This window comes from Panthera uncia, chromosome D1 (genome assembly GCF_023721935.1).
Source record: "Panthera uncia isolate 11264 chromosome D1, Puncia_PCG_1.0, whole genome shotgun sequence".
NCBI classification, from domain to species: Eukaryota; Metazoa; Chordata; class Mammalia; order Carnivora; family Felidae; genus Panthera; species Panthera uncia.
The window spans coordinates 2,084,957-2,108,649 of NC_064808.1; the positions used below are offsets into that span (position 1 = coordinate 2,084,957).

At 57.1% G+C, this 23,693-nt stretch overlaps 1 protein-coding gene across 1 annotated transcript in view; it reads left to right on the plus strand.

Annotated features, from left to right (window-relative positions):
* SHANK2 (SH3 and multiple ankyrin repeat domains 2) overlaps positions 1–4,243 on the plus strand; it is a 340,509-nt gene extending 336,266 nt beyond the window's left edge. The window contains exons 16-17 of the mRNA XM_049641610.1: positions 1,614–1,696; positions 3,277–4,243. Of these exons, the coding sequence (XP_049497567.1) occupies positions 1,614–1,696; positions 3,277–3,503 (310 nt within the window). The 3' untranslated portion in view covers positions 3,504–4,243. The remainder of the gene's footprint in view (positions 1–1,613; positions 1,697–3,276) is intronic.
* The last annotated feature ends 19,450 nt before the right edge of the window (positions 4,244–23,693 follow it).

Consider the following 23,693-nt stretch of genomic DNA (forward strand, 5'->3'; position numbering starts at 1 on the left):
GCTGTGTCCCCAACCTCTCTGTGCATGCTCCGGCTGTGTCCCCAACCTCTCTGTGCATGCTCCGGCTGTGTCCCCAACCTCTCTTTGCATTCTCCGGCTGTGTCCCCAACCTCTCTGTGCATGCTCTGGCTGTGTCCCCCAACCTCTCTGGAATGTCTCTTCCTCGTCTGGATGACGGGAAGCTCTTGGCAGCCTGTCACTTGGTCCAAGCACCCCTGTCCCTCCTCCTCCCCAGGGCCACCCGGTCTGGGTTGGCTGTGCTGCTCCCAGATGGCTGCATGCTGGGGCCGCGTGCATCCTGCAGGCTGTGAATCTGGTGCTGGACAAAGCTGACCTTCAGTTGTCTGTGACTTCAAGCCTGTCAGCACACTGTTCCCAGTGCTTGCTGTCTGCGTCCCCCGGCCGCCCCCCTCCGAGACAGGGGCCAGCCGGATGCTTCAGGACCTCTGGCGCACAGCCCTCCTGTGGCCGGCCCCTTAGGACCCTGGAGGAGGCCTCTCCACATTGCCTCCCGCCCCTCCTCCTTCCCTCCGCAGTGGCCTGGCCCTCCAGCTGCCGTCTTCCGGGGCAGCAGAGAGTCCCAGGGGCTATGCCGCCCCGAAGGTGGGGAGGGCCCCCGTTCAGCCCAGGCTGCGTGGCCTGCCAGGAAGTCCACTTCCGCCCTGCACCCCCGGGTGCCTCCAGGGCTGGACAGTCATGTGGCAGGGCGCCCTTACTGTAAACGATGGGAGCCTCGGGCAGCTGAAGCAAAGTCGAAGCTTCTAGGTTTCTTTCCTTTAAAAAAAAAAAAAAAATGCTGTGCCAAGAGGCGGGTGGTGTGGCTTTAGGTTGTCTCTCAGAGGGGGGAGCCCACGAGCCCCCCTCGCCCCGTCCCCACGACTCATCACCCCCTGACGGAGGCCTTGCCGTAAGTGGCCTTGGTGTCGCTCGAGCATCCTGCCTCCGGCCCCCACCCATCGGCAGCGCCCCGGCCGCCCCCTCCGCCAGCCTGCGCTTTCTCTGTGCGGGATGACTCCCGGCAGCCTTGCGGGCTCCTTGGTGATCGTGGGGACACCACATTCATTCGGACCGAGAGGGAGGGGCCGCTGCGTCTGGACGCCGGCTCGTGCCGGGAGCAAATAGAATTTGATTTTCAAACACCCCTTCAAGAAGAAGAGCCGCTTCCTCATTTGTCCGCCGGCTGATCCCAGCTGCACCCCCCTCCCGCCCCCCGAAGATGCGCCGGCCTGCGCGCCCCAGCCCAGCTGCCCTCGGTGCCTTCCGGCCACTTACTTTCTTTGCCTTTCGGCACCGGGAGCCAGCCCGCGCTGCCGTGGCTCGGCGGCCTCCCCACCATGCCTGACTCCTTCCTCCCGCTCGCCCGGGCTCGGTGCTGCCTCTGCCCGCCCCCCCTCCGAGCCCCATTGTGCCGAGCCCGCCTATCCCGTTAGCCGGCCCCCCGGCTGCCCCCGCTCCTCCTGCGCTCTGTGCTGCTTACTCTCCTCCGTGCTGCCCGGATCCGGCGAGCTGGGTGATTAATTGGCTATGATGATGAGCGTCCCCGGCTCAGGATCAGCCACGGTGATGATGACGGGTTACAATAATGGTCGCTATCCCCGGAATTCTCTCTACAGTGACTGCATTATCGAGGAGAAGACAGTGGTCCTGCAGAAAAAAGACAATGAGGGCTTTGGATTTGTGCTGCGAGGGGCGAAAGGTAAGAGTGGCTGTCTCCAGCCCGGGTACATTCACATGTCGTGTGAGTGTGTGTGTGTGTGTGTGTGTGTGTATGTGTGCATGCCCGTATGAAAATGCTCCCCAGCTCGGAAAGAAGCCTTTTTTCCTGGGGGCACTTGGTTGCTAGACAACCGTGTTCTTTAACATTCTGCCTCACTCAGAAAACACCGGGGCTTGCTTTCGGAATATTTTCCATTTTCTGTGCACAATATTGCTCTGAACAGGCTCTCGCTCGCTCGCTCTCCCTCCCCCCACCCTTTCTCTTTTTAATAAGAAATCAGGGGTTCAAGCTACATTTTATGGTGTAGTTCAGCCCGGCTGTGGCTGGATTTGGAGCTCCTGTTCTCAGATGTCCACAATCACCCGGTGCTGAGTTTGGGGTGTCTAGAAACTGCCCCATTCTGGGAGTGGGCTTCAGTTCCAAGAGTAGCAGGCATCCGTGTGCCCGCCTCTAAGGTGACTTTGCAAAGGAAACGTGGCAAGATGGTCCCCTCTGCCGCGGACTGAGCCAGCAGCATCCGCATCACGTGGCCTGTGGTGGGGGGTTCCGGGGCGACATTCCACGGCAGCGCGCCCACCACCAGCCCTGAACCTGGGGGCTTCCCTTTAAAAAGAAAACAAAATGGCATCACCTCCCCATGAGGGGAGGCAGCTGCCCACCGCGCGTGTGGGGTGAGAAGCCATGTGGAAGTTTCGTCTCGGAGCCTCCGTGCTGTGCTGGGGTCCTGCACCTGTGCTGGGAAAGGCCTCCTTCCCCGGGAGCACCCCCACCTGCCCTAAGCTCAGGCTGCCTGGGAGCGATCTGTCCAGAGAGAGGAAGAAGAGCCAGATCTGTCCCCGTGTGTGCGTGTCCACGGCTGAGTGATGTTCTGTCCCCTCCCCCTGCCGGGGTCGTCTTCCTCTTGCCACCCACCCACCCCGGCCACTCGTAACTACCCAGGGAAGCCCGTCTCTTGCCCTGGAGTTTTTGTTCGGCAGCTGTGTGGGGCCCAGAAGCCGCGGCTCGCGCTGCCGAGGAGCCGGGGGCCCAGCCTTCCCATGGGTGCTGGCCGCAGAGTGGTCGCAGAGAGCCGGGCTCCCCGCGGAACGAATTCCCAAGCAGATTCCAAATCTGCAGCCACCCACTGGGTCAGCGCTATGATCTGTCCGTGCTCCAAGTTGAATTCCTTTGGTCCGCGCGTCTCTGTAGATGTAAATTTGGCAAGTGTTTCAGTGTGGTGTTTCTGTAGCTCTGTGTGGTTATGGGGGGAACTTTTCCATTTTTAGAACTGAAAATGTTTAGTCACTGATGCTTTTAAAGAAAATGACAGGCGTGTACATACAGACATGGACAGCGAGTGTTTTCGGCAGAAAGGCCGAGGGACCCGGGGGCACCACAGGGCAGTTGGTTTCACTGCTTGAGTTGGTGCCGACCTGTGGCCGTGGCTGTCGAGCCCTCCCCAGGGGAGAGCACCCACTTCTGGCGGGAGACGTGCGCACCTCCTTCCTCTCGGGGTCCCACGCGGGGCCAACCTGGAAACACCACCCAGGCTGGTATTGAGGTCTCCCTTGTCTTCCCAGCGGATACGCCCATCGAGGAATTCACACCAACGCCAGCGTTCCCAGCCCTGCAGTACCTGGAATCTGTGGATGAAGGAGGGGTGGCGTGGCAAGCCGGACTGAGGACGGGGGACTTCCTGATTGAGGTAGGGACACCGGTGTTTGCATCTTTCCGCTTGGGGAGAGCGCCGACTCTCTTACGGCCGGGGCCCGTGGTCTCAGCAGCACGGCCGTTGGGCCAGACCTAGGGGTACTCGTGGAGGCTGCTCCGGACTCGTGTCGTGTGGTTATCTCCATCCATTGTGGATGCCACTTCCTGTGGGCTGGTGTGTGTTCGGAGCGTCTTTCAGGCCTCGGCTGTAGCTCTTCGGAAGGTAGAAACGTTTGTGGGCGTTGGCCACCGGTCTTCAGGTGGAAGGTAGAAGGAAGAGAGACACGTGGCTGCCATGATGTCGGGGACACGCGCGGATCTACGTGTGGTTCTGTTATCGCTGAACAGAGAAACGCCAGGAGGGGCCGTCGCCCATTCTCGTGCCACAAGGGCAGGAAGGAAAGTGCTGTGCCGCGGCCCTTGCTTACGTGAGGTCTGTAACGCTGGTGGCTGAGAGATCACTGACTCGAACGTCGCAGTAACGCTGCCTGTCCGATGACTGGCCTTCAAAGACTAAGTGTGAGCGAGAGGGGAAGCTGGCGTTGCCAGTATGAAAAGGAAAATTTTAAATCCAGGTGCTTTGAGAACGGGCTTTTCCCGGTAGGTATGAGAGGAGGGCACCTGTTGGGATGAGCGCTGGGTGTTGTATGGAAACCAGTTTGACGAGAAATTATATTTAATTTTAAAGAAAGGAGGGAACTCTCTTCGTTCGAAGAATCCCACTAGACACGAGCGCCCTCGTTTTCCAAGCCCTTGCTGGAGTTGGCGCCTCGGTGTGCGTCACGTGTCTGGGCCACCAGCGCTTCCGAGCTCCCTGCGTTTTGCGGGTTCAGGTGTCACTTTCCATCTTGTTGTGCAGAGGAATGTGTTACTCTTTGGAAATGTTAAGGATAAAAGAGGGTGCCGTACCTTGGAAAAATTACTGTTAAGGGGTTCGGTTCGCTCAAGCGGTCCTCCTTGGGAGTTGACGTTTCTTGGGAAGGCATTCTTCCGGGCTAACCCCGAGCCCAGTGTCACCTGCACTGGAAATGTCCACGCAGGTGGGAGGGGTGGGATATGTGGTGGCCCCGCCGCTGGGCCGGCCAGACACTTGCTCTTCCTGCAAAGGAGACCAAGCCCATGGCGACGTGGCCACTGGGAGCCCTTCTCCCGGTCATGCCTAAGCTTCCCAGGGTGCTTTTGAGCTCGAGTTTACTCGTGGCCTCCTTAGTGCTTCTCAAGGCTGGTGGAGTCATGGAAATCCAGAAGGAGAGGCACGGTGGTGGAAACAGACCCAAGAGCCAAGGAAAATGAGAAGGTGACTTACCCTCTTCAAGGTGCCTTGTGCTGGTCTCGTTTCATTTGCTGAAAGATGTATTTAAATTATTGTTGACCAATCAGAGCCCGGCTTGGAAGAAACCTTGGGTGCGTGTGTATCCAGAAGGATGGAGAGTGGGGCCCGCTGGGCTTTCGTGGGTTAACTTGATTTGTAACCTCACAAAAATGCAGAGACTGGTTGAATCATCTTCTGTAGGATGTAGTTGTGATGTAAGTCTCCTTCGCGCGTGCGCGCGCGCGTGTGTGTGTGTGTGTGTGTGTGACAGAGAGAGACCCAGAGACAGAGGCTCCAATAGGTTGACATAGCCGATGCTGGTTCTTGGGTTTAAATAATACATGAAGGCTACAGATGGAAGCGTGTCCCCCGTTGTCTGGCTCATCGGAGTGCCTCCTTGATAAACTAGTCGGGAAGAAAAACGTGGGACCGCCTCGGAGCATGTGCTGGGCCCATCCCTTTCGCAAGGAAGCAAAGCTACACCCGGTCGGCGGACACGTCTGCAGTGTGTGCCTGGCCTGGGCGGAGAGGGCCAGCCGCCCGGCCAGATTGGAGCCTCCGTGGAAATTGGGAGCGGGGAGAGTGTCTGCACTTGTGTTTGCAAAACACTTCCTTTGACATTGTTTCTAACCTCTGATATGCAAATATATTTGCCATTTTGGAACAGGTTTTAGATTCCGGGTAACCTCTGAGCTCTGGGATTCTAGGAATGGCTGGCACTGAGAGGCGTGAATGCTGTGTTGGTGTTATTTTGTCACAAAGACCCGAAGGAGGGCTGAGCCCTCCACAGCCACCCTGGGCCGCTTACTGGGGGTCACGTGCTAATGGGGGGACGGGGGTTGGGCTGCTGGAACACTGACCCACCCAGTGCATTTCCAAGGCCACTCTTGGGGCTCAGAAAGTCTCCTTTAGCTGCTTAGATTAAAAAAGGCAGAGTCTCCCTGAGGTGCTTCCCAGCTGCTGGGTTGTACCACTGGAATATTAGAGTCGCTTATAGCCTCATAGGTACGTGCATTTTCCAACAGACTGTTTTTCCACCTTGTCCGCTGAAAGGCTTCAACCTTGGAGGGGTTGTTCTAAAAGAACCCACGTTGTCTCGGGCGAATCTTAATTTTGGCCAGAAGCCATCCCTGGAGTCGAGGGGGTTTCTGAGCCTTGGGGAAGTGCAGGGTCCTGTGTGGAAGGGTCACAGGCATGAGCAAATTGTCCTTGTTGCCCCGCACTCCTCTGGGCAAACCTCCTTCTCTCCCTGCTCTTGGAAAGGAACTCGGAGCATGCCAGCTGTTTGTATTCTCTCTAAAAACGTGTGCTGTGGTTTGAACGTGGGACCAAGGGGCAGCTCCCGGTGGGTCTGTTCTCTCCTCCAAGTCTGGCTGGACTTGCATCTCCTGGACCACCGTCCTTCTTCCTTCTTAGACGTGGTCATCTGCCGGTGCCACCAGCTCCTGTCGCGAAGGGCTTCCTATCGTGTGTGCTTTCCTCGGTGCTTGCCCTCCAGAGCTGACGTCCCTCCTGCCCTAGCATTTGGGAGGCGTTTGCTCCTTGGTCACCAGGACGGTTTCTTTGCTGACCTTGCCCCCCAAACTCCCCCCGCCGAAAAGCAAACACTTGGGGTAGAGTCCACGTAAAAGGCCATCGTGAGCCCAGGAATTACATTAAGATAGATGCGTCTAAGTGTGCCAGCCGGGTTGCTATAAAAATTCATCTCAGAGGAGGAAAAGGAGAAGTGGGTGCCCCACAGAGGGGGCATCTAAATGTGGTGGCTCCATAGGCCATGTGTGTTTGCATTTTCAGATCAGCATAATGGGCTGGAGTCCCCTGCGTGGCTGGTGCCCCTGGAGCTTTCCCAGAGGGCTTCAGGTGGTGGCGGGAGTGGGCAGGGCAGCCGGGGCCGAGTCCTTCCCGGGAGGAGTGGGTCTGGGTGGTGGTGACAGGCCAGGGACGGCAGTAAGCACGGGAGTCAGAGAAAGTTCCTCTTTCCAGGCAGGCCAAATATAAGCACGGGGACTCCACCATCCCGGAGTGACAAAGGTGCTGTGTTCCAGCAGGAACCCAACTCAAACCGGGCTTAATAATAATAGACGCTCATCCGAGAACTAAAAGCAAAGACTGCAGAGGTAGAATCAGCCTTCGGGCACAGATGGTTGAAGACTTCATCTGCTGTTTCCTCGAGATTATCCTGATTGGATCTCCCCGCCCCCATGAGATGGGGCAGGAGAGGTCACTTACGAGGAGTCCCAAGGATGACGTAGAGAGTTTCACATCAAGTAATTGAGGAGACGTGGATGTTGGGATGTCACTTTGGTGTCCTGCATGGGACTCCCCAGACTGGATGGCCTGTCAGCCTCATACAGTGAAACCTGGCCAGCGACAGAGTCACCTGTCATTATTTATAGAGACCTGGATGCCAGCCCACACCTACAGAATCAGAGGCTTGAGGCAGGGCCTGGGCATGGCATCTTTAGGTACTTAGGTGATGCTGCCGGGGGTTCCAGATCGGCTGGCCTGATCGTGTTGGCTTTTTAAAAAACGAGAGAGAGAGAGAGAGAGAGAGGGAGAGAGAGAATCCCAAGCAGGCTCCGCTCAGCACAGAGCCCAACACAGGGCTCGAACCTGCGAACCGTGAGCTCATGACCTGAGCGGAAGTTGGATGCTCAACCAACTGAGCCCCCAGGAGCCCCTGTGTTGGCGTTTTGAACCCTCCATCTGTCATCAGGTCCTGCATGGCCCTTGACACGAGGCCAGGACCATCTTCCTTCCACAAGCCCCCCCCCCCCCCGTTTGGAAACCCAAGCTTTGTTTCTTGCTTCACTTTCTTAAATGAAAACGTTCTCTCTCAGAAGAATTTCTACAATACAACCAAACACTACACGTCAAAAGACCAAACAACGTTTGCAGCAAACACAGCCAAGGCCCGTGTCCTTACTGACAGTAACCAAGGGTGTATCTGCCGGGCACTGCACAATCCCATGTAATCCTCGCAGCGAGCCTATAACTTGGCTTCTGTTGCCATCCCCATGTTACAGATGAGGAAACCGAGGCACAGAGAGGTTAGGCCACTTGCCCACAGTCACAGAGCTGGAAAGTGGATTCCAACCACGGTAACGCCAGAGCTCGGAAATTCTTGAGAGACACGCTGATGTGCTTGATGTATAAATGGGCAAAGGGTAAGAAGAAAAAGAGATGACGAGGTGCCAGTTTTTATTTTCAAATTAGCAAATGCTTTTTTTTTTTTTTTATTACTCTACCTGTCGCGGGTGACAGCACTCATGTTGCTATGTGGAAGAATAAATTGCCGTAAACTTTTTAGAAATCGATGTGACGGGATGTAGTAAGAGCTATAAAGCCAAATCAGGGATTTTGTATCTAGGAATCCGTTCTAAAGGAATGATCTACAAACAGACAAAGCAGAGAGCACAGTGTAGCAAAAACAGTCTAAGGGGCTGGGACTGTAGGGAAATGGTTGAGGGGACATCATGCATCTGTTGTGGGCGCACAAGAAAGCATTTAAAAATCATGCTTGTAAGGAGTTCTTGCTACTAATGAGAACAGATCACCTTATATCGGTGAAAAGGGCAGAACCAAAATTGTCTGCATAATACCACCTAAATCTCCCCCAAAATAGGCATAGGAAAAAAAAAAGAGAGGAGAGGTTAACCCCTGGGTGACGGGATCGTGTATGGTTATTTTCTCTTTTTTCAGACTTTTGTCTATTTCTCAGATTTTCGAGAGTGACAGTATTAATTTTTTTGACAGGTACTAATTTCATAAATAGAAAGTTATTCCTTAGAAGACGCTGTTGCACACAGTTGAGTGGTGGCTCAGCCTCCGTGGCCAAGGTGTTGCTGTTTGCTTCGGGGACGAGAACACTTTCCTGGGCGTTAATTATTTTCCTGGGGCCATTGCTTACCAACCTGATGCAGAGCTGGAGGCTCCTATGGTTTTTGTCATTGTTTTCTTAGCCCTGAAGTGGCCAATCTCGTTTTTGTGTTAATTCCCTAAATAGGTTTTCCCTTGCAATTAAAAGCAGGCAGCAATATCCTTCATCCTTGAAAACTGATGCTTGAGTTTGCTAATTACTTTTCCTCATATTAAATGCTTGTACTCGTGATGGCCTACAACTGTTTTATAATCTCAGTTTGCACCGAAGTGAGGATGCTAAGGGGGATGCCCCGGGGTTTTCCTCAGAGACCATTTGAGTATCTTATGTTTCTTCGGCTGAGAATCGTAGCACGAGCTCTAGAACACATTTGCCTAAACCATTACCTGTCACCAAGCTGGGGCTGTGAACAGCTGGAAAAGCTCGGGGGTAATCTGCCAGCCTTCCCCAGCTTCGGAATTAAATTGCACGAAGGACAGGAAATGAAGTTCAGGTTCTGCCCCCTCGGTTGCTGCGCCCGTCACTGATCAGCCCATGCTTCCTGGGTCTCAGTGTCCCCATCAGCAAAACGGGTGGTTGGGAGAGTTCGTTCATCAGGACGGGCTGTGTGCCACGAGCTCTGGGCACGTGGGCCGCTGTGAGCGCCGGTCTGGTTAGAAGGCCGAGGCCAGCAGTGCATGCCGTCAGCACTGGCTGGTGACCATCCTGTCCTTCGTTGTCATTCATGATGCTTGACTGGGAAGAAGGAACTGATGACTATTAGTGGAACAAACAATAATGGTAAGTCATGATAAGTTCTAATACGGGCGGGCGATCACCACCACTACCGTCGCAAGCATGGAGTGGTTACAGAGCACACCCACGCTGTGCCAAGCACATAAGTCAAGAGCACACTGGCCGTAGCTTCTTCATGCGTCTCTGTGGACGGCATATCAGCTGATACAGGCACCTGGCCCGCCCCACCTGCAAGCCCCAAATATCGCTGGCAGCCATGCCCCCGGATTTGGCTTGAACCTCTGCTCCCAGGGCGCGCCCTCTCCGCCTCGTTCCGTTCTCTTCTGGCACGAGTCGGGCTTTTAGGTAATCTTGGAATTTCTCTTCATGATTCCCGTTTTGCCCTCCAGCCACAAATCCCAGGGCTGAGGCCAGAGTCCTGTCGTGGTTTCCCCGGTGCCGGCATCCTTCCCAGACAGTTGTTCAGCCCCAACACCCAGCTCACATTTCTCTGTCCTGCCTTTCGGGATATTGTGAGAGGCTTTGTCACATGTCCTGCTGGTGCCCCCATGGCCAAGCTGGGAACTCGAGCCACCCCACTCCCCCAAATTCTTAGCGTCTTATTTAAATCATTTTACAGGGTTATCTAATTCAATAACTAAGTGAAGACCGAATGCCAGCTGATACTAGCGGGAAGGTAGGGTGACTGGTGAATTCTTGACTTTGAGTCACATTGGTACTTCAGTTGTGAAGTTCTGTTGGTTTCATGTCAAAGACAAGCAGGGCCCAGTGGCTGGCTGTGGTCTCTCCAAGTGTGGAGCGTTTCCGTTCTGAAGCTCTGTGGCTTCTTGCTGTGCTCATGTTGGAAGAGGTCTGGGCCCCTTGGCCAGCCTCTAGCTCTGGCTCCCCTGCTGCTGGGCTGCCGGCACCTAGGTCAGTGCAGAGAGTAAGCATGGCCATCTTGACTTGCCTCTTCACCTCCCTTCCCAGGCTTGCTGGGGTCTAAGCTCCCAGTCGCTTTTCAGTGATGACTGAAAAATATTCCTTTGGTAGCAAATAAAAGTCAGCACAGAGGAGCATGTCTGTTTTTGTTGCTGGCCTCCACACGATGCCAGTGCCTGTGGCAAACTGCTGTCATTACAGTCTTGGCCTTTCAAGGCTGACAGCATTGGGGTCTCTCTGTGTATCCTAGCACTGGGGTCTTTGCTCTCCAGGGCTCTAAAGAGACCCCTGCTCTGAGCAGAGCCCCTGAAAGTGTGGGAGCCTGGACCCCTTTCCTGCACATAGCCATAGCCCCTTTCTGTGCCTAGAGAATGATTCACTTTGTCCTCCATATTGACTGGGAACAGGTGGTCCGGGCTGAGGAGCAGCCCGGAATCCTGCTGAGAAGGTAGATGCGGGCAGTTTAGCTATTGCAAATCTGAAGTCTTGGCTCATTCATTTTAGGGTTCTAATTTGAAGCATCAGTGATTTCAATTTCAGGCTAAAAAAAGATTCAGAATCACTTCAGGGGACCACGGCTGCTGTGCTCAAGGCTCCATAGGCCTAGCAGATGGCAGTGCACTGAGTTGGATAGAGACAGAAAGGAGCCGTGGTCAAGGGCACAGGCTGTGGATTGTGATCTGGGTTTGAATCCAGCCTCTGTCACTTGACTGTTTGAATGCGAACTTGGACAGATCTCTCATCCCTTGGCCTCAGTTTCTTAAACTGTAAATAAAAATGTGTTTGAAGCACATAGCATGGCCCCTGGCAGGGTGACATCTCAACAATTAGTATGAATTGTACACATCACTTTTACAACTTCATTCATTCAGGTGCTGGGCTGCCATGTGCTGTGGGGAGAAAAGACATGAATCAGACTCAGTTCCTTGGGGAACTCAGTCTGGAAGGGAGCAAAAAGCCCCAAGATAAATTTGAAAAAGGGCTTTGCAAAAGAGATGGTGTCGGCACCGTGCTTAGTTGAGTATGTGGGGTTTCCATAGGCAGAACTCAAGAGGGGGGTTCCAGGGACAGCTTAGAGTGTCGGGAGCGTTCAAGGTGGATTTGGGAAGTGGCCAAATGTTATGGAGCTGGGGGTGACTGGGGCTGGTCCCGAGAGGGCCTGGAATGTCAGTTTAAGTAGGGGCGACAATGTCCGGTCAGTGGCAGGGAGCCATAGGAGAATGCCTGAAATGGGATCTCTCCGTGGTGCTGAACCTCTCCAGGGTGTGGGGACCTCTGCAGGGCATGGGACCTCTCCAGGGTGCTGAACCACTCCAGGGTCCTGAACCTCTCCAGGGTGTGGGGATCTCTCTAGGGTGCAGGGACCCCTCCTAAGAGCTGGGAGGATGGGGCCTCCCTCAGAAGAAGCAGCCTGGTGGGAGGCCTCAGTGCTTCCTTTCTCATTCCCTTCACCTCCCATCCCTGGGTCCTGTATCCTTGGCCTTCCTGGGCACTGCAGCTTATTATTCGGCAAGTGTGCTTGCCTGCTTGCTGGGAAAATCTCTCCTGTAAGGAGAGGTGAAGGGACCAGTATGGCTCGAGTATTTGTGGCAGCCTATGCTCTAAGCCAGCCTTCACTCTGTCACTGAGATCGCAGCTTACATGTCACCTTCCCAGAGGGGACTCACTGGGCACCCTCTGGTTGCCCCTGACTCTGACACTCCACTGTGTGTTTCCTCCACCATCAGAATCATATGTGTTGGGTGGTTGATTTACTGTCCATCTCTCTCATGAGAATGCCTGCTCCCTGCAGGCTGGAGAGCTTGCTGACCTGGTCCCTGCTGTATATCCAGCACCCAGTAGATGATTGATGCTTAACAGAAGTCCCAAAACCTGTGTTCAGTGATGGACACTCCTGAGAAGTAGGCATTTTATGCCTTCTTTGCAGGTGATGGAACTGAGAGATTAGACGGCTGCTGAGGGCCCCAGAGAGAGTGCTGACTCCCAAGCTTGCATCTGACTGATGCCCTGAGAAAGTCTAAAGTTTTTCAGACATAATCCTATAACTGTCTTCCCCAACCCAAGAAGGATGCTGTAGACCCAGCCCCAGTCTATATGCGGTGAGGTCTACAGGAGGCATGGTGAGCCAAGAGCTCCACGTTGGAAACTTCTGGCCCAGGGTTCTCTGATGTGCCTCTTGACTCCCCTGAAAGGAGCCCTCCTGGGTCCTCACCACCTGCCCTCCCTCCCTCCCTTCCTCCCACGCACTCATCTCCCAATGTGCTCAGCAGGCTCTCGTTAGCATTGATTTGTCTGTCTGCCGTGCCCTTTTGTGGGGCATTTCATGATACAAGCGGTTAGGTTGGCAAATGAAATGAAGGAAGGCCTCATGCTAAATGCCCTGTTGGATCTTCTAATTGATGGAGTTTGTCAGTCCTGGGAACTAGGCTGTGTGCAGGTCAACAATAAGAAGAGTTAAGAAGAGAAGGGCTGGGGAAGGGGACATGGAAGGCCGTGGTTACCATCCGATGCTGTGAAGTCATGAGTGGTCTGCTCTGAGACCACTAGGACCAACCTCCCCCAAGCGGAATTTCCAATCGCCTCTACCTGGACCTTTGGTTTCACGTAACAGACTTTTTAGTGCACCTCCTCTGTGCTCAGCCCTCCGTCAAGGAGATGAGTGGAGGCCATCTTTGCTCTCAAGGGGCAAAGTGGAGTGGGGAGGGAGGCCCGCAAACCTCTGCTGGGACTCAGAGCTGGGGCACCGAGGAAGGGATGGTTATTCAGATGAGCTAGGGAGGCAGCACACACATCCAGCCTGGAAAGACAGATGGGCCTTAACCCTGGCCCTCTCTCCCTGGTCTCCTGAACGTGCCACACTTCCTCCCACCCCCAGCACTTGCCCACACTGCTCACTCGTGCTCTCTGTTACCTCTCTCCTATCTCCACCTCCTCCACCTGCGTAACTGGCTCACCCTTGGATCTCTGCTTGGTAGCCCCTCCTCAGGGAAGCCTCCCCGACAGTCCCTGAGACAGTCACTAGCAGCACGTGTCCCTGTCCCTTCCTGACCTGATCTCAGGGGCCAGCCAGAGCCCAGCTCATGACAGGTACACAGTCAGGGTCCGTTAAATGGTGGGAGGCACCACAGGGGGAGGGCACAGCCAGAGGAAGGCTCAGGGGCAGAAGCACATAGACCTGTGTGGGAAATGTCAGGAGGCCCAGGAAGGATGAACAGGATGGGCCCTCCAAGTCAGGGAGGGCCTTAAATGGGAGCTGAGTCATTGGGCCTCACTCTGTCGCCAGAGGCATGCTCGCTCGGGGATTTTAGCAGGAACTTCCGAGGCCTGCCGATCGCTAGGCTGGAGCCTTGCTGGAGAAGGGAGGTGGAGGCAGACTGGAGGCCACTGCCCTTGAGAAGCAGGTGAGGGTGGGGATTAAACGCTCAGTCCCAGGAGGCAGCCCATCTGGGTCCAAATCCAGCTGCCCTACCTATGCGCTGTGTGGCCTCAGGCAAGTTACACAGCCCCTCTGTGCCTCAATTTCTTTGCCAGCAAAGTGGGATTAAGAAGAGTATCTCTCTCCTAGAGCCATTTTCTGCTCCAGGGAGACTTCCCCATCTTCACTCTTCAGGAAGATCCTGTCCTTACCGTGGACCGCAGGACTCTACGGCTCCCAGCCTCCCTGCCCCCAGTCCCCTGCCCATCCCTTCCTTCCCCGGGGACACCCTCCCACCAGGCCTTCCCTGACCCACCTCATCCGAGAGGTACAGACCTCCACAAACTGCAGCCGCTACTGAGGGATGCGTCTCTTCTCAGCTTTGCCACGCGTTGAGTTAACATGACACAAGGATGTGCTGGCTGAACATCTCCCCTCCAGAGCCCGGGTCCCCTCTGCGGGCAGAGCCCTCATCCAGGGGGCACCTGCGGCCATCCCAGCACCCAGGAAAACAGAGTCTGGTGCAGCAGGAGCCTAGAGTATGTCTGTTGGTTGAATGGATGAGCTGTGATCCCGGGCCTGGCCCAGAGGCTAGCTGACACCAATGAGGACAGCGGGGCACCCTGAGAGCTCATACCGGGCACTTCCGCGTCGGAGGGGTGGCTGGTCTCTCCTAGACCACCTCCCTCGCATCCCCCCAGTCAGGGCCAGGACCTCGAAAGGCGGACAGAGACACAGGGGGCGACTGACTTACATCAGAGGGAACCGCACTTGGCCAGTCCTTCCCCTGAAGTTCCAGAATTCTCTCAAGAATTCTCTCCCGCTGCCTACTCAAATCCCACAGCCTTTATAGGGGGATGTGTGCCCCTGCTCTCAGAAAACGTTAGGGTTTGGAGTAAACTCTGCCCCCGTGTATTCTTGCTGAGGGGTTTTTACATTAGTGCTGTTTCTTTAGGGTTGGCGCAAGTCACGTCCACCCGGGTAAAACTGGGAATACAGACAAGCCAAAGGGAGAAGTCAGCTGACGCTGAGAGGAGACGGGGCTGCCGTAGTATTTACCTTCTCAGGTTGTCATTTCTTTGTACGTGTCTGTCAGAGACACATTTTGCCACGTGTGTATACGCGTGTACTCTTTATTGTGCGTATCCTTGTTATTGTGATAAAATACACACACCATAAAACTGACCAGTTTAGCCATTTTTTAAGTTTAAGCCATTTTGTGCGACCATCTCCTGTCTCTAGTCCCAGAACGTTTTCAACCCCCATGAAGACACCCGTCTCCATTGGCAGCCACCTCCCATCCCGCCGCTTCCCTGCGCCTCGGGCCGCCACTGATCGACTTTCTGTGTCCATGGGTTTGCCTGGACGCATGGGTTTGTTCTGGACGCTCCATCGGCCTGGAGTCCTACGACACGTGGCCTTTTGTGCTGGCTCCTTCCACTGAGAACGTTTCCACGGTTCACCCGCGAGGTAGCGTGTGTCGGCACATCCTTCTTTCTGTGGCCAAATAACATTCCGTTGTGTGGACGACCCACACTGTGCTTGTCCATTCGTCCGCTGGTGGATGTTCAGATGTTCGGGTGCTTTCCGGCTTTGCCTCTCGTGCATAAGGCAGCTATGAACGTGCGTGTGCGAGCCTTTGTTGGGGTCCCTGTTCCCGGTTCCTCGGGGTGTGCACCTCCGAGAGGACTTGCTGGGTCATGTAATTCTGTGTTTATGTAAACCGCTGACCCAGCCTCGGGGGGAAGCGACAGGCGTTCCGTGAGCACCTAGTAAACGGCCATCGTTATGCTCAGCCTGGCAGGGGAAGCGGGAGAGCGGAGGGAAGGGGAGACAGCCCCGGCCCACGGACCCAGAACTCAAACCCACCAGCACCTTCACTGCTGGACAGCCTGTGCTGGCTGCAAATGACATCAGCCGCGGTGATGACGGTAACAACGGGAAATGCTCCCATCCCACGCACACGGACTCACTCGGTGCTCAGTTTCATTGGGATATTCCTGTCAGCTCTTTGTTTTTCTGCGTGAGGAGCCTGGGGCACGGAGAGGGGAACTCACTTGCCTGCAGATGCACAGCAAGCAAGCAGCCGAGCCGGGCTGTGGTCCAGGCAGGTGATTGCCTCGGAGGCCATGCTGTGAGCTTCTCCACCGTGAGGCCTGGAGTAGGGGACGGGGTGAAGGGACTGGCCAGGGACGGAGCGCGGTGGGCTGGGGGGAGGGGGACAGGAACAGAACCAGCGCTTCTGTGGACTGGTTGAAGCAGCATCCACGTAAAGCATCCTGCCCAGCATCCAGCATGCGGCTAAGCAAGGGGCAGGGCCTGAGAGATGGGGGTTGGGAGGTGGTGGGGTGGGAACAGCTCCCAGGGCTGTGGTGTCACTGTCACTGGAGCCGGCCTGGAAGTGGTAGGACGCACTGCAAAATGCACCTTGCCAAGGGGGTGGCTTTTGTTAAGGAGACGCTTAGGCCCGTTGACCCTGGGTTTGCAGAGGCTGGGACAGGAGGCGGTAGGGCTGAGCGGGGCAGGGCCAGAGCAGCCAGGAGACCGCTGGTGGCACAGCAGGAGGGACTAGAGGACGGATGTGCAGACGGGCAGACAGCTGGGTTTCGGTGACTGATCATCTCGGAGGCCATCGGCGGGTGGCTGGGAGGAGGGCCAGAGGTGGGAGGAATGAGAGAACCCGGGAAAGACACCTCTGATGAAGTGGGTCACGGCCTCCTGGGGGGGCAGTGGGGGCAGCGGGTGCCAGCAGCAGCTCCAAGGGGGGACAGTCCCTCGAGCCCCAGGACTCCCAGCCAGGTGGGCGGAGTTTGTGTCCGCTGACAGGTCATGGTCCCCCACGGGAGCCGCCCTGTCTGCTGCCACTGCCACCTCGTGTGGATGCCCCCCTCTCAGCCCTGTGCCCCCAGAGCACGGGTCCGGGACGCTCTGGTTCACCAGCAAGGACGCTGAGGCTCAGGAGGACCACGGGCCTGGCTCTCACGGCGGGCCTGGAGCCAGAGGGCCGCAGTGCCCTCCGTGTCTTCCCAGGGCGGGCCTCATCGCCCGGCACGGAGGCCCAACCAGAGACGGCAAAGTGGTTCAGGGCCCGAAAGGAGGCGTGGACTAAGCAGATGGAAAGTCCATGGAGGGAGAGGCTGTGACTGATGGGAAGATACCTGGAGGGCTTCCTGGAGGAGGTAGGGGGAGCAGGGTCTTTCCACCTCAAGGGGAACCGGTTAAGGTTGGAAGAAAAGCCAGAGCGACCCCGTCTCCCCAAAATGCTTCTCAATTGTGTGATTCCAGAACTCTCTGTATGATTGAGAGAACTCATTTCGAACCGGCTCGGCACGTAGAGAATGCGCTGATTTGAGTGACGAAAATTCCAGGGATGTTTGGCTTCAGGCCCAGCTGGACCCAGGCGCTCGCTCAGCAGTGTCCCCCCAGGACCTCGCTCCCCGTCTCAGCTCTGGGTTCCTCTGTGTTGGCTTCTCGCCAGAGCGAGCTCTCCCCGCAAAGGTGGCAGAGTCAGGATCTCCAGGACTTTATCGCATCATGGAGGAACCCCAGCAAACAAGAGCACCCCACTGGCCTGCCTCAGGTCACAGGACCGTCGCAGAGCCAGTGATGGACGAGGCTGAAGGAAGGTGCCGGGCGGGGTCACGTGCCCTCCCCAGCGGCGGTGGGCTGGCTCCCAAAGGAAGGTTGAGTCCCGGGTATAGGGACAAGGAAGGCAATCGACGGGGCCGGCGGATTCACCAGCCTGCGAGGGATTTCTGCCTCTCTGAGCTCATCGTGCACGCTGTCCGCGGGCCCATTCAGCCCTGGCCCTGAGGCGGGACTCTGTGTTCTGTGCGGGAGAACACAGGTTCTCTGATACCCCCGTTCCAGTGACACAGACCCTGTGGTAAACTGAGGCAAAGGGGCCCCAGATTCCATGCTCTGTGGAGTATCCAGACCTGGTCCCAGGCACAGGCAGGGGCGTGTGGCCATGTAAGGTGTCTGTGCCTTGTAAGGACCTCCAGGTCCCTCCCGCACCGCCCCCCAGGCTTGGCTGAGCAGTGTCCCAGTGTTCAGAGGCTGAGCGCGCCCCTCCTCTGCCCCAGAAGCCTTCGGGCCACAGCTCCTGCATGGAGCACAATCTCGCAAGTCGCGACTCTTCCTGGTTTGCACACGGCCGGCTTCTTGCTGTCCCCACGTGGTGGAGAGGGCAAGAGACCATCTCTCTGGGGCCCCTCTTACAAGGGCACTAATCCCATCGTGGGGCCCCCACCCTCGTGACCTCATAGAACCCACTGCGAGTTAGGGCTTCAACATACGAATCTGGGGGCAACTCAAACCTTCAGTGTCCAGAAGAGCGTGCTAGGGAAGCGAGCTCCTGGCCCTTTGACCCGCCGTGCGGGGCGAGGGCCTGTATGGGGCTCCCTGGAAGACTCGGCCTCGGTGGACAGCAGGGAAACGGTTTCTCCTGCCTGAGACTCTCAGCCACTTGCACTGACTGGCCCAGTGTCAGGAGGCAGCCGGGGGGACCAGGAAGGCTACTCTCTCGGCAGCTGGTCCCCAGCCTGTGGTACCAGGGGCCACGCAGCACTGGGAATAACAGCACTCTGTGCTCATGGCTGAGTGCCCACCGTGGGCCGAGACCTCCTTGCACCCCCACCAGCCTCCCAAAGGGACGTGGCTTCAGGGAATCGGGGTTTGGTGAGCATGCCAACCTCGGGAGGGAGAGACAAGGCAGGACGTGAACCCGCGTGCAGCTCTGGGCGGGTAGCTCTTGAACACTGTGTGTTCTCCTGGGTCAGGGAAGGGGGCCGCCCGGGCCCCAGCACCCCCGGGCTCTGTTGCGTCTTCCTGGGACATGTCAGTCCCTGGGCAGGAGGTGACTCAGCCCGGGGCCTGGTGGCAGCAGTCCAGCCCCCACAGCGGTGATGTGGGGACCGTGGTGATTAGTTTCCATTCCAGTGTCTGGCCTGCCTCGTCTGTTCCAGGAAGAAATTGTGTTAATTTTCTAGGAGTGCTTTTTAATAAGCCTTCTGGGCAGAATGGCCTGATTTGGTTTGGGGGGGGGGGGGGTGTGCATTTTGTTTTTGTTTTTGTTTTTGTTTTTGTTTTGAGAACAGGCTGTGTGCCCAGCAGCATCCCTTGGCCAGCCCTGTCCCTGCCCGCGGCCCTGCCTGCACACCCCTGCCTCCACCGTGTCCTCCCCGCATGGCCCTCCCACTTGCCCAGCGTCCCTGCTGGGCAGGGGCCACCCTACACGGAGAGCCGCCTCCTCATTTGTTTATGGCGGTCCAGATGCAGCTCTTGGCACAAGGCACGGGTTATTGTTCCGGGGACCGGGGGGTGACGTGACGGATGCGGTGACCGTCAGGCTCAGTGACCGTGTGAGGTCCGGCCAGCAGGTCTGGGCCCAGATGCTGACGCCACCCTCTCTCCCGCTTTGCTCCGTGAGGCCTGTGTGGGGTCACCCCTGAGGAAGAGGTGTCTTCAAAGATCATCCTGTTTTACTTCCTGCAGGAATGGGAACATGGCCACCTCGCTCCGAGCAGGAGCTCGCCTGGGGGAGGGGCTGCCCTGGGATGCCCCCCCCACCAGTTCTCACCCCTGTCCCCGAAGTGACCAGGCTGGGCGGCGGGGGCGGGGGGCACTGGGAAACAGAGGACACGTGTGATCTACTCCATGATCACCGAGTCTCCAGATTCATGGAGACAGAGAGTGGACAGTGGGCGCTGGGGCCGAGGGAGGGAGGGGGGGGTCACCATGTCACGGGGACAGAGTCTCCTTTTGGGAAGATGGACATTTCTGGAGACAGATGGTGCGGACAGCTACCCAACAGTGTGGACGTAGTTAATGCCGCTGAGCTGTGTGCGTAGAGATGGTTAAAATGCAAATTTTGTGTTATGTGTACTTTGCTCCAATTAAAAAAAATTTTTTTTCAGGGAAGCAATGTTCTTGACTTAAAAAAAAAGCCAAAACACAACTTTTTGAACAAGAAGGCTTTACCGTTAGAGCTTGAGCTGGTCACGGCCTGTTTCCTTAGCTCTGAAACAAAACGGGTGATGTCCCTGCGCCCTGCACGTGGCCCTTGGGTCCGCAGAGACTGGGCCGTGTGGTGACCTGTTCCGTGGGGGGGGGGGGGGGGGGACGCACCCCTCACACCTCCGTGCGTATTCTCTGCAGCCGTGCTTGAAATGGCAAAAAGGTGGGAAGGACCCTGACGGCCTGTGGCCAGTAGGGCTGAGTCGGGGAGGGGACCGCATGCATCCCGCCCTCTGTGCACCTTTCCTCCCCCACCCACAGTCCCTTGACCTGCTTCCTGTTTACTCAGGGCTCTTATCCACGCAGGGGTCAAATTCGCAGTGTGTCAGGAGTCAGTCCCGCTCCCCCCCAGATGGGACCAGACACTCACCTGCAGCCAGAGCACCTGGCACAGGCAGGTGTTCAATAATTCCTCGTCACACGAGCAGAAAGTACCCACGAGTTAGAAGCCAAGAGGGGAGCGTGTATGCAAGGGCACAGAGCTGTCCCCAGTGAGTGTTCCTCAGTGACAGACACAGGACGATCACCGTAGTTGACAATATCTGTGCCATCTTGAAAAGGATGCAAAATCCTGTATTCATTCTCCATGCTCTGGATTTTCCTAGGGAACACAAAAGCGCGTAGAAAGTACTAGAAGTCTGCACACCGACGTGGTAACGGGGTTACCGGCGGGGAGGAGATGGGTGTGGGGTGAGTCAGGGGCATCTGGCTCTTCTGGAACGTAACTTCTTTAAAACTTGCGTCCGTCCCTAATGAAAACGGCATCCGTGGCGAGGCGACGGCTCTCGGGCCGGGGGTGCTGCGGCTGCATTCTTGTCCCCGTCTCTCCAAGGACCTGTGTCACTCTTAGCCACCCTCGGCGGGGAGCCTCCGAGCCAGATATAAATCTCCGGGAAATGCGTGCCCCGTTTGTGTCACCTGCGATTTCCCAGAGTCGCGGGGAGGTGCCTGGGAAGGTGAAGGAAGCTGGTGCGGGAGGGCTGTCCCCGTAAATCACACAGACTCGTAACCGTTCACAAAAGCGGTTCACAGGTGACGCTGCACGGCGTCACCTTCCTCCCTGACTTAATGCCGAGTGCCCCTCTGTCACTCACTCGGTGCCTTGTCCGTTGACTGCCCATGTCCTGTACATTCCCCCCCGGCGCTTGCCGTGAGGGATTTAAATTTGAACCGAATGGAAAATCAAAGTTTCCAAGACCGGGGCATTTTCAGCCACGAAAATCTACCTGGAATCCAGAGCGGTTGCCAGTCGTTCGTAGGAGTGGTTTGTGATCCAGCACGGTACACGAAGCGTGTGGACGGCTCTGTCTGGTTGATGGCAAAGCTCGTGAACCCGCCCAAGTGGAAAGCCTCCCCGGGGAATGCCGGTGACGAGGGGCAGGCCCCAGGCCCTGTCAACTTTTCCATCCTGGCGCCCGGTCCCCCGTGACTTTCTCCCCAGCCCCGGGAGCTCCCAAGAAAGAGGCTCCATGCTGTCACCCCAGAGAGGCAGACCGATGACAATCCCGGGTGCTGGGCCATCACGCAGGCGACCTGCCCTCTCCGGCCAGCCGAGCCGCAAGCCGAGCAGAGGCTCCCCGCCTGCTCAGCTGCCCCTGTGCCCGCGCCCTGTAACAGACAGGCCCCAGGGGGATAGTGGCTGGAATTGAACAATGGAAGTCTGTTCCTCCCTCCTCCCAAGTCCCAAACGGGCCTCCCCAGCGGCAGCCACTGTCGTCCACACTGCAATTCAGAGAGCCAGGCTCGGCCCCTCCCCTGGCTCCTCTGCTCTGGACGTGGGGAGGCCCTGGTCACTGGGCCCCACCGCATCTGGCTGGCAGGAGGGCGGCGCAAGGAAGGGCACACGAACCCCCGGTCGTGTTCTGCGGGCGAGAGCCGTGTCTCGGGGTTACTCCTCGCTGCGGGGCGGGGGGCGGTCAGTGCCGCCAGCTCCCCGTGCATGGGGAAGGAGAGCCCACGGCCAGTCCCCACCGCTGACCGACGGGTGCCTTGTGACGGATCCTAGTGGACAAAGTTAGGGACTTGTAAGAGAAACACAACGCAGAAAACTTGCCCTGAGTTCTGTGCCGTATCTGTGGTTACTCTTCATAGGGAGGGATGCCGAGCAGTGGCCGGTGTGTGATTTTAGCAGCCTGAGATCTTGCAACCCGAGCGAAGAGGTTCTCTCCATCCCTCTGGGCCCCGGGAGGCCACAGTAATGACACTGGCCACTTGCACTATCAGCCTGGCATTCTTGTCCCCACTTTATAGATGAAGATCCAGCGGCTCACCCAGGATTGCAGGGTCCAGACTTGACGGTGCTTGTGGAAGAACCAGGATGCCTCCTGCCTGGGCCCCTCCGACCTCTCCCCCGACCTCCAGCGGGAGGGGCGGCTCCGGGGGAGTTGCAGGGTTGAGGCGGGCTGAGAGGGTGGCTCTCAGAGAAGGGGGCTGCACGTGGGCGTGACCTGGGGGTGCCCCTGTGCCCCACCCCTGTCCGCGGGGCCCAGGTGCATCACACTGTGATCCCGGGGCGGGGCTCGGGTCCCAGTGTCACGCAGTCTTCGCACGGCCCAAAGGGGTCCTTACAAGGGCACCAATCCCATTCGTGGGGTTCCCCTCGTGACCCAATCACCTCCCAGGGCCCCACCTCCCAATCCCATCACTTAGACAGGGACACAAACAGTCGATAGCCAGGAACCCAAATTATTCTAGGAAATGTTCCTCTTGCAAATGTTGGTAGTTATTCAGGTATTATTATTATTATTATTATTATTATTACTACACAAGAAAGTCTAAGCAGATTTAAAAAATGTGCCGCCTCCACGGAGCTTCTGCCACACAGCACAGGGCCCTTTGTTCTGAGCCGTCCGGACCCCCTCTTCTTCGCTTCAGTAGAAGGAGGCAGGGTCCCTCCCCCTGGATCCCAGGTCACCAGGGATGGTCCGCAGGGGACACCCCGCCAGAGTGTCCTCACCTGTAAGTGGGGTCGGGCGAGTGTGCAGGGGCAGGACTCGGCGACCGCATGAGCGGCTCATCCAGCACAGAGCCCAGTGCTCGGCGGGTCCTCAGGGGTCACACGGTTTCTGCTCGGCCCTCTGCTTCGGAAGCTTCCCTTCCCGGCAACCGGTGTTCACGCTGGCCCACCGCCCTTGGACTCGGGGGCACACACGCCGAGGTGATTAGTGCACTTATCAGACCATGCGATCAACCTCTTTGCAGGAGGAAATTAGCCCCGGATTGCCGCGTGCCTCCCAGTGCACCGTGGACCGCCTTCCAGCTTCTCGCTGGCCCGGGAGCGCTGCCGCGCACAGACCTGCCCGCGCGGGCCGCCTGGACGGACCCCTATGAGCCCCAGGCTCAGCGCACCTGGCCGTGCAGCCGAAGCAGGCTGGTGGCTCCCTGACCTCGCACGGGGCTGAGCCTGGCACACAGCGGACTCACTGGCCCTCTCGAGGCTGTTCTGGGTGCCCGGGTGGCCTCACCTTGGGACTTCCCTGCACTGCCCGGCGGGCGAGAGGGTCTGAGGTTACAGGGCTCCCAGCATTCTGGGGGTGCCGGCACACTCAGGGAGCCCCGTCTTCCTCTCTGTCCCAGCCCTGTGAGTGTCAGGTGTCACTCATGTGAGTGCACGCCCTCCGTGAGGTGCTTGCTGCCTGGAGGGGTCTGGAGGGAGGTTGAGATGCTCTCTCTCTCTCTGTCTCTCTCTCCCTCCCCCTCCTTCCTGCCGTCCTTCTGCTCTTTTGTCTTTCAAACCTGGATTCTGCTTTCCAGGAAGTATTGCCCTGCTCACCCGGCCAGGCCTTGAAGACAGGCAGGGATGGAACAAAATTGGGAGCCCAGGCCCCCCTGCCCCCTGTCCGTGAATAACAAATAAAGGTCCGCTCCCCTGCAGGCACAGCCGGGTCTGGTCAGGCTAGCTGTGGAGGCTCTCGTTGATGGGAAAGGGCAGGATTCTTGCCACCAGGTCGAGCGCAGAGTGTTCATTTGGAAAACCTGTATTGAGAATCCATTCTGAGCCCTACAG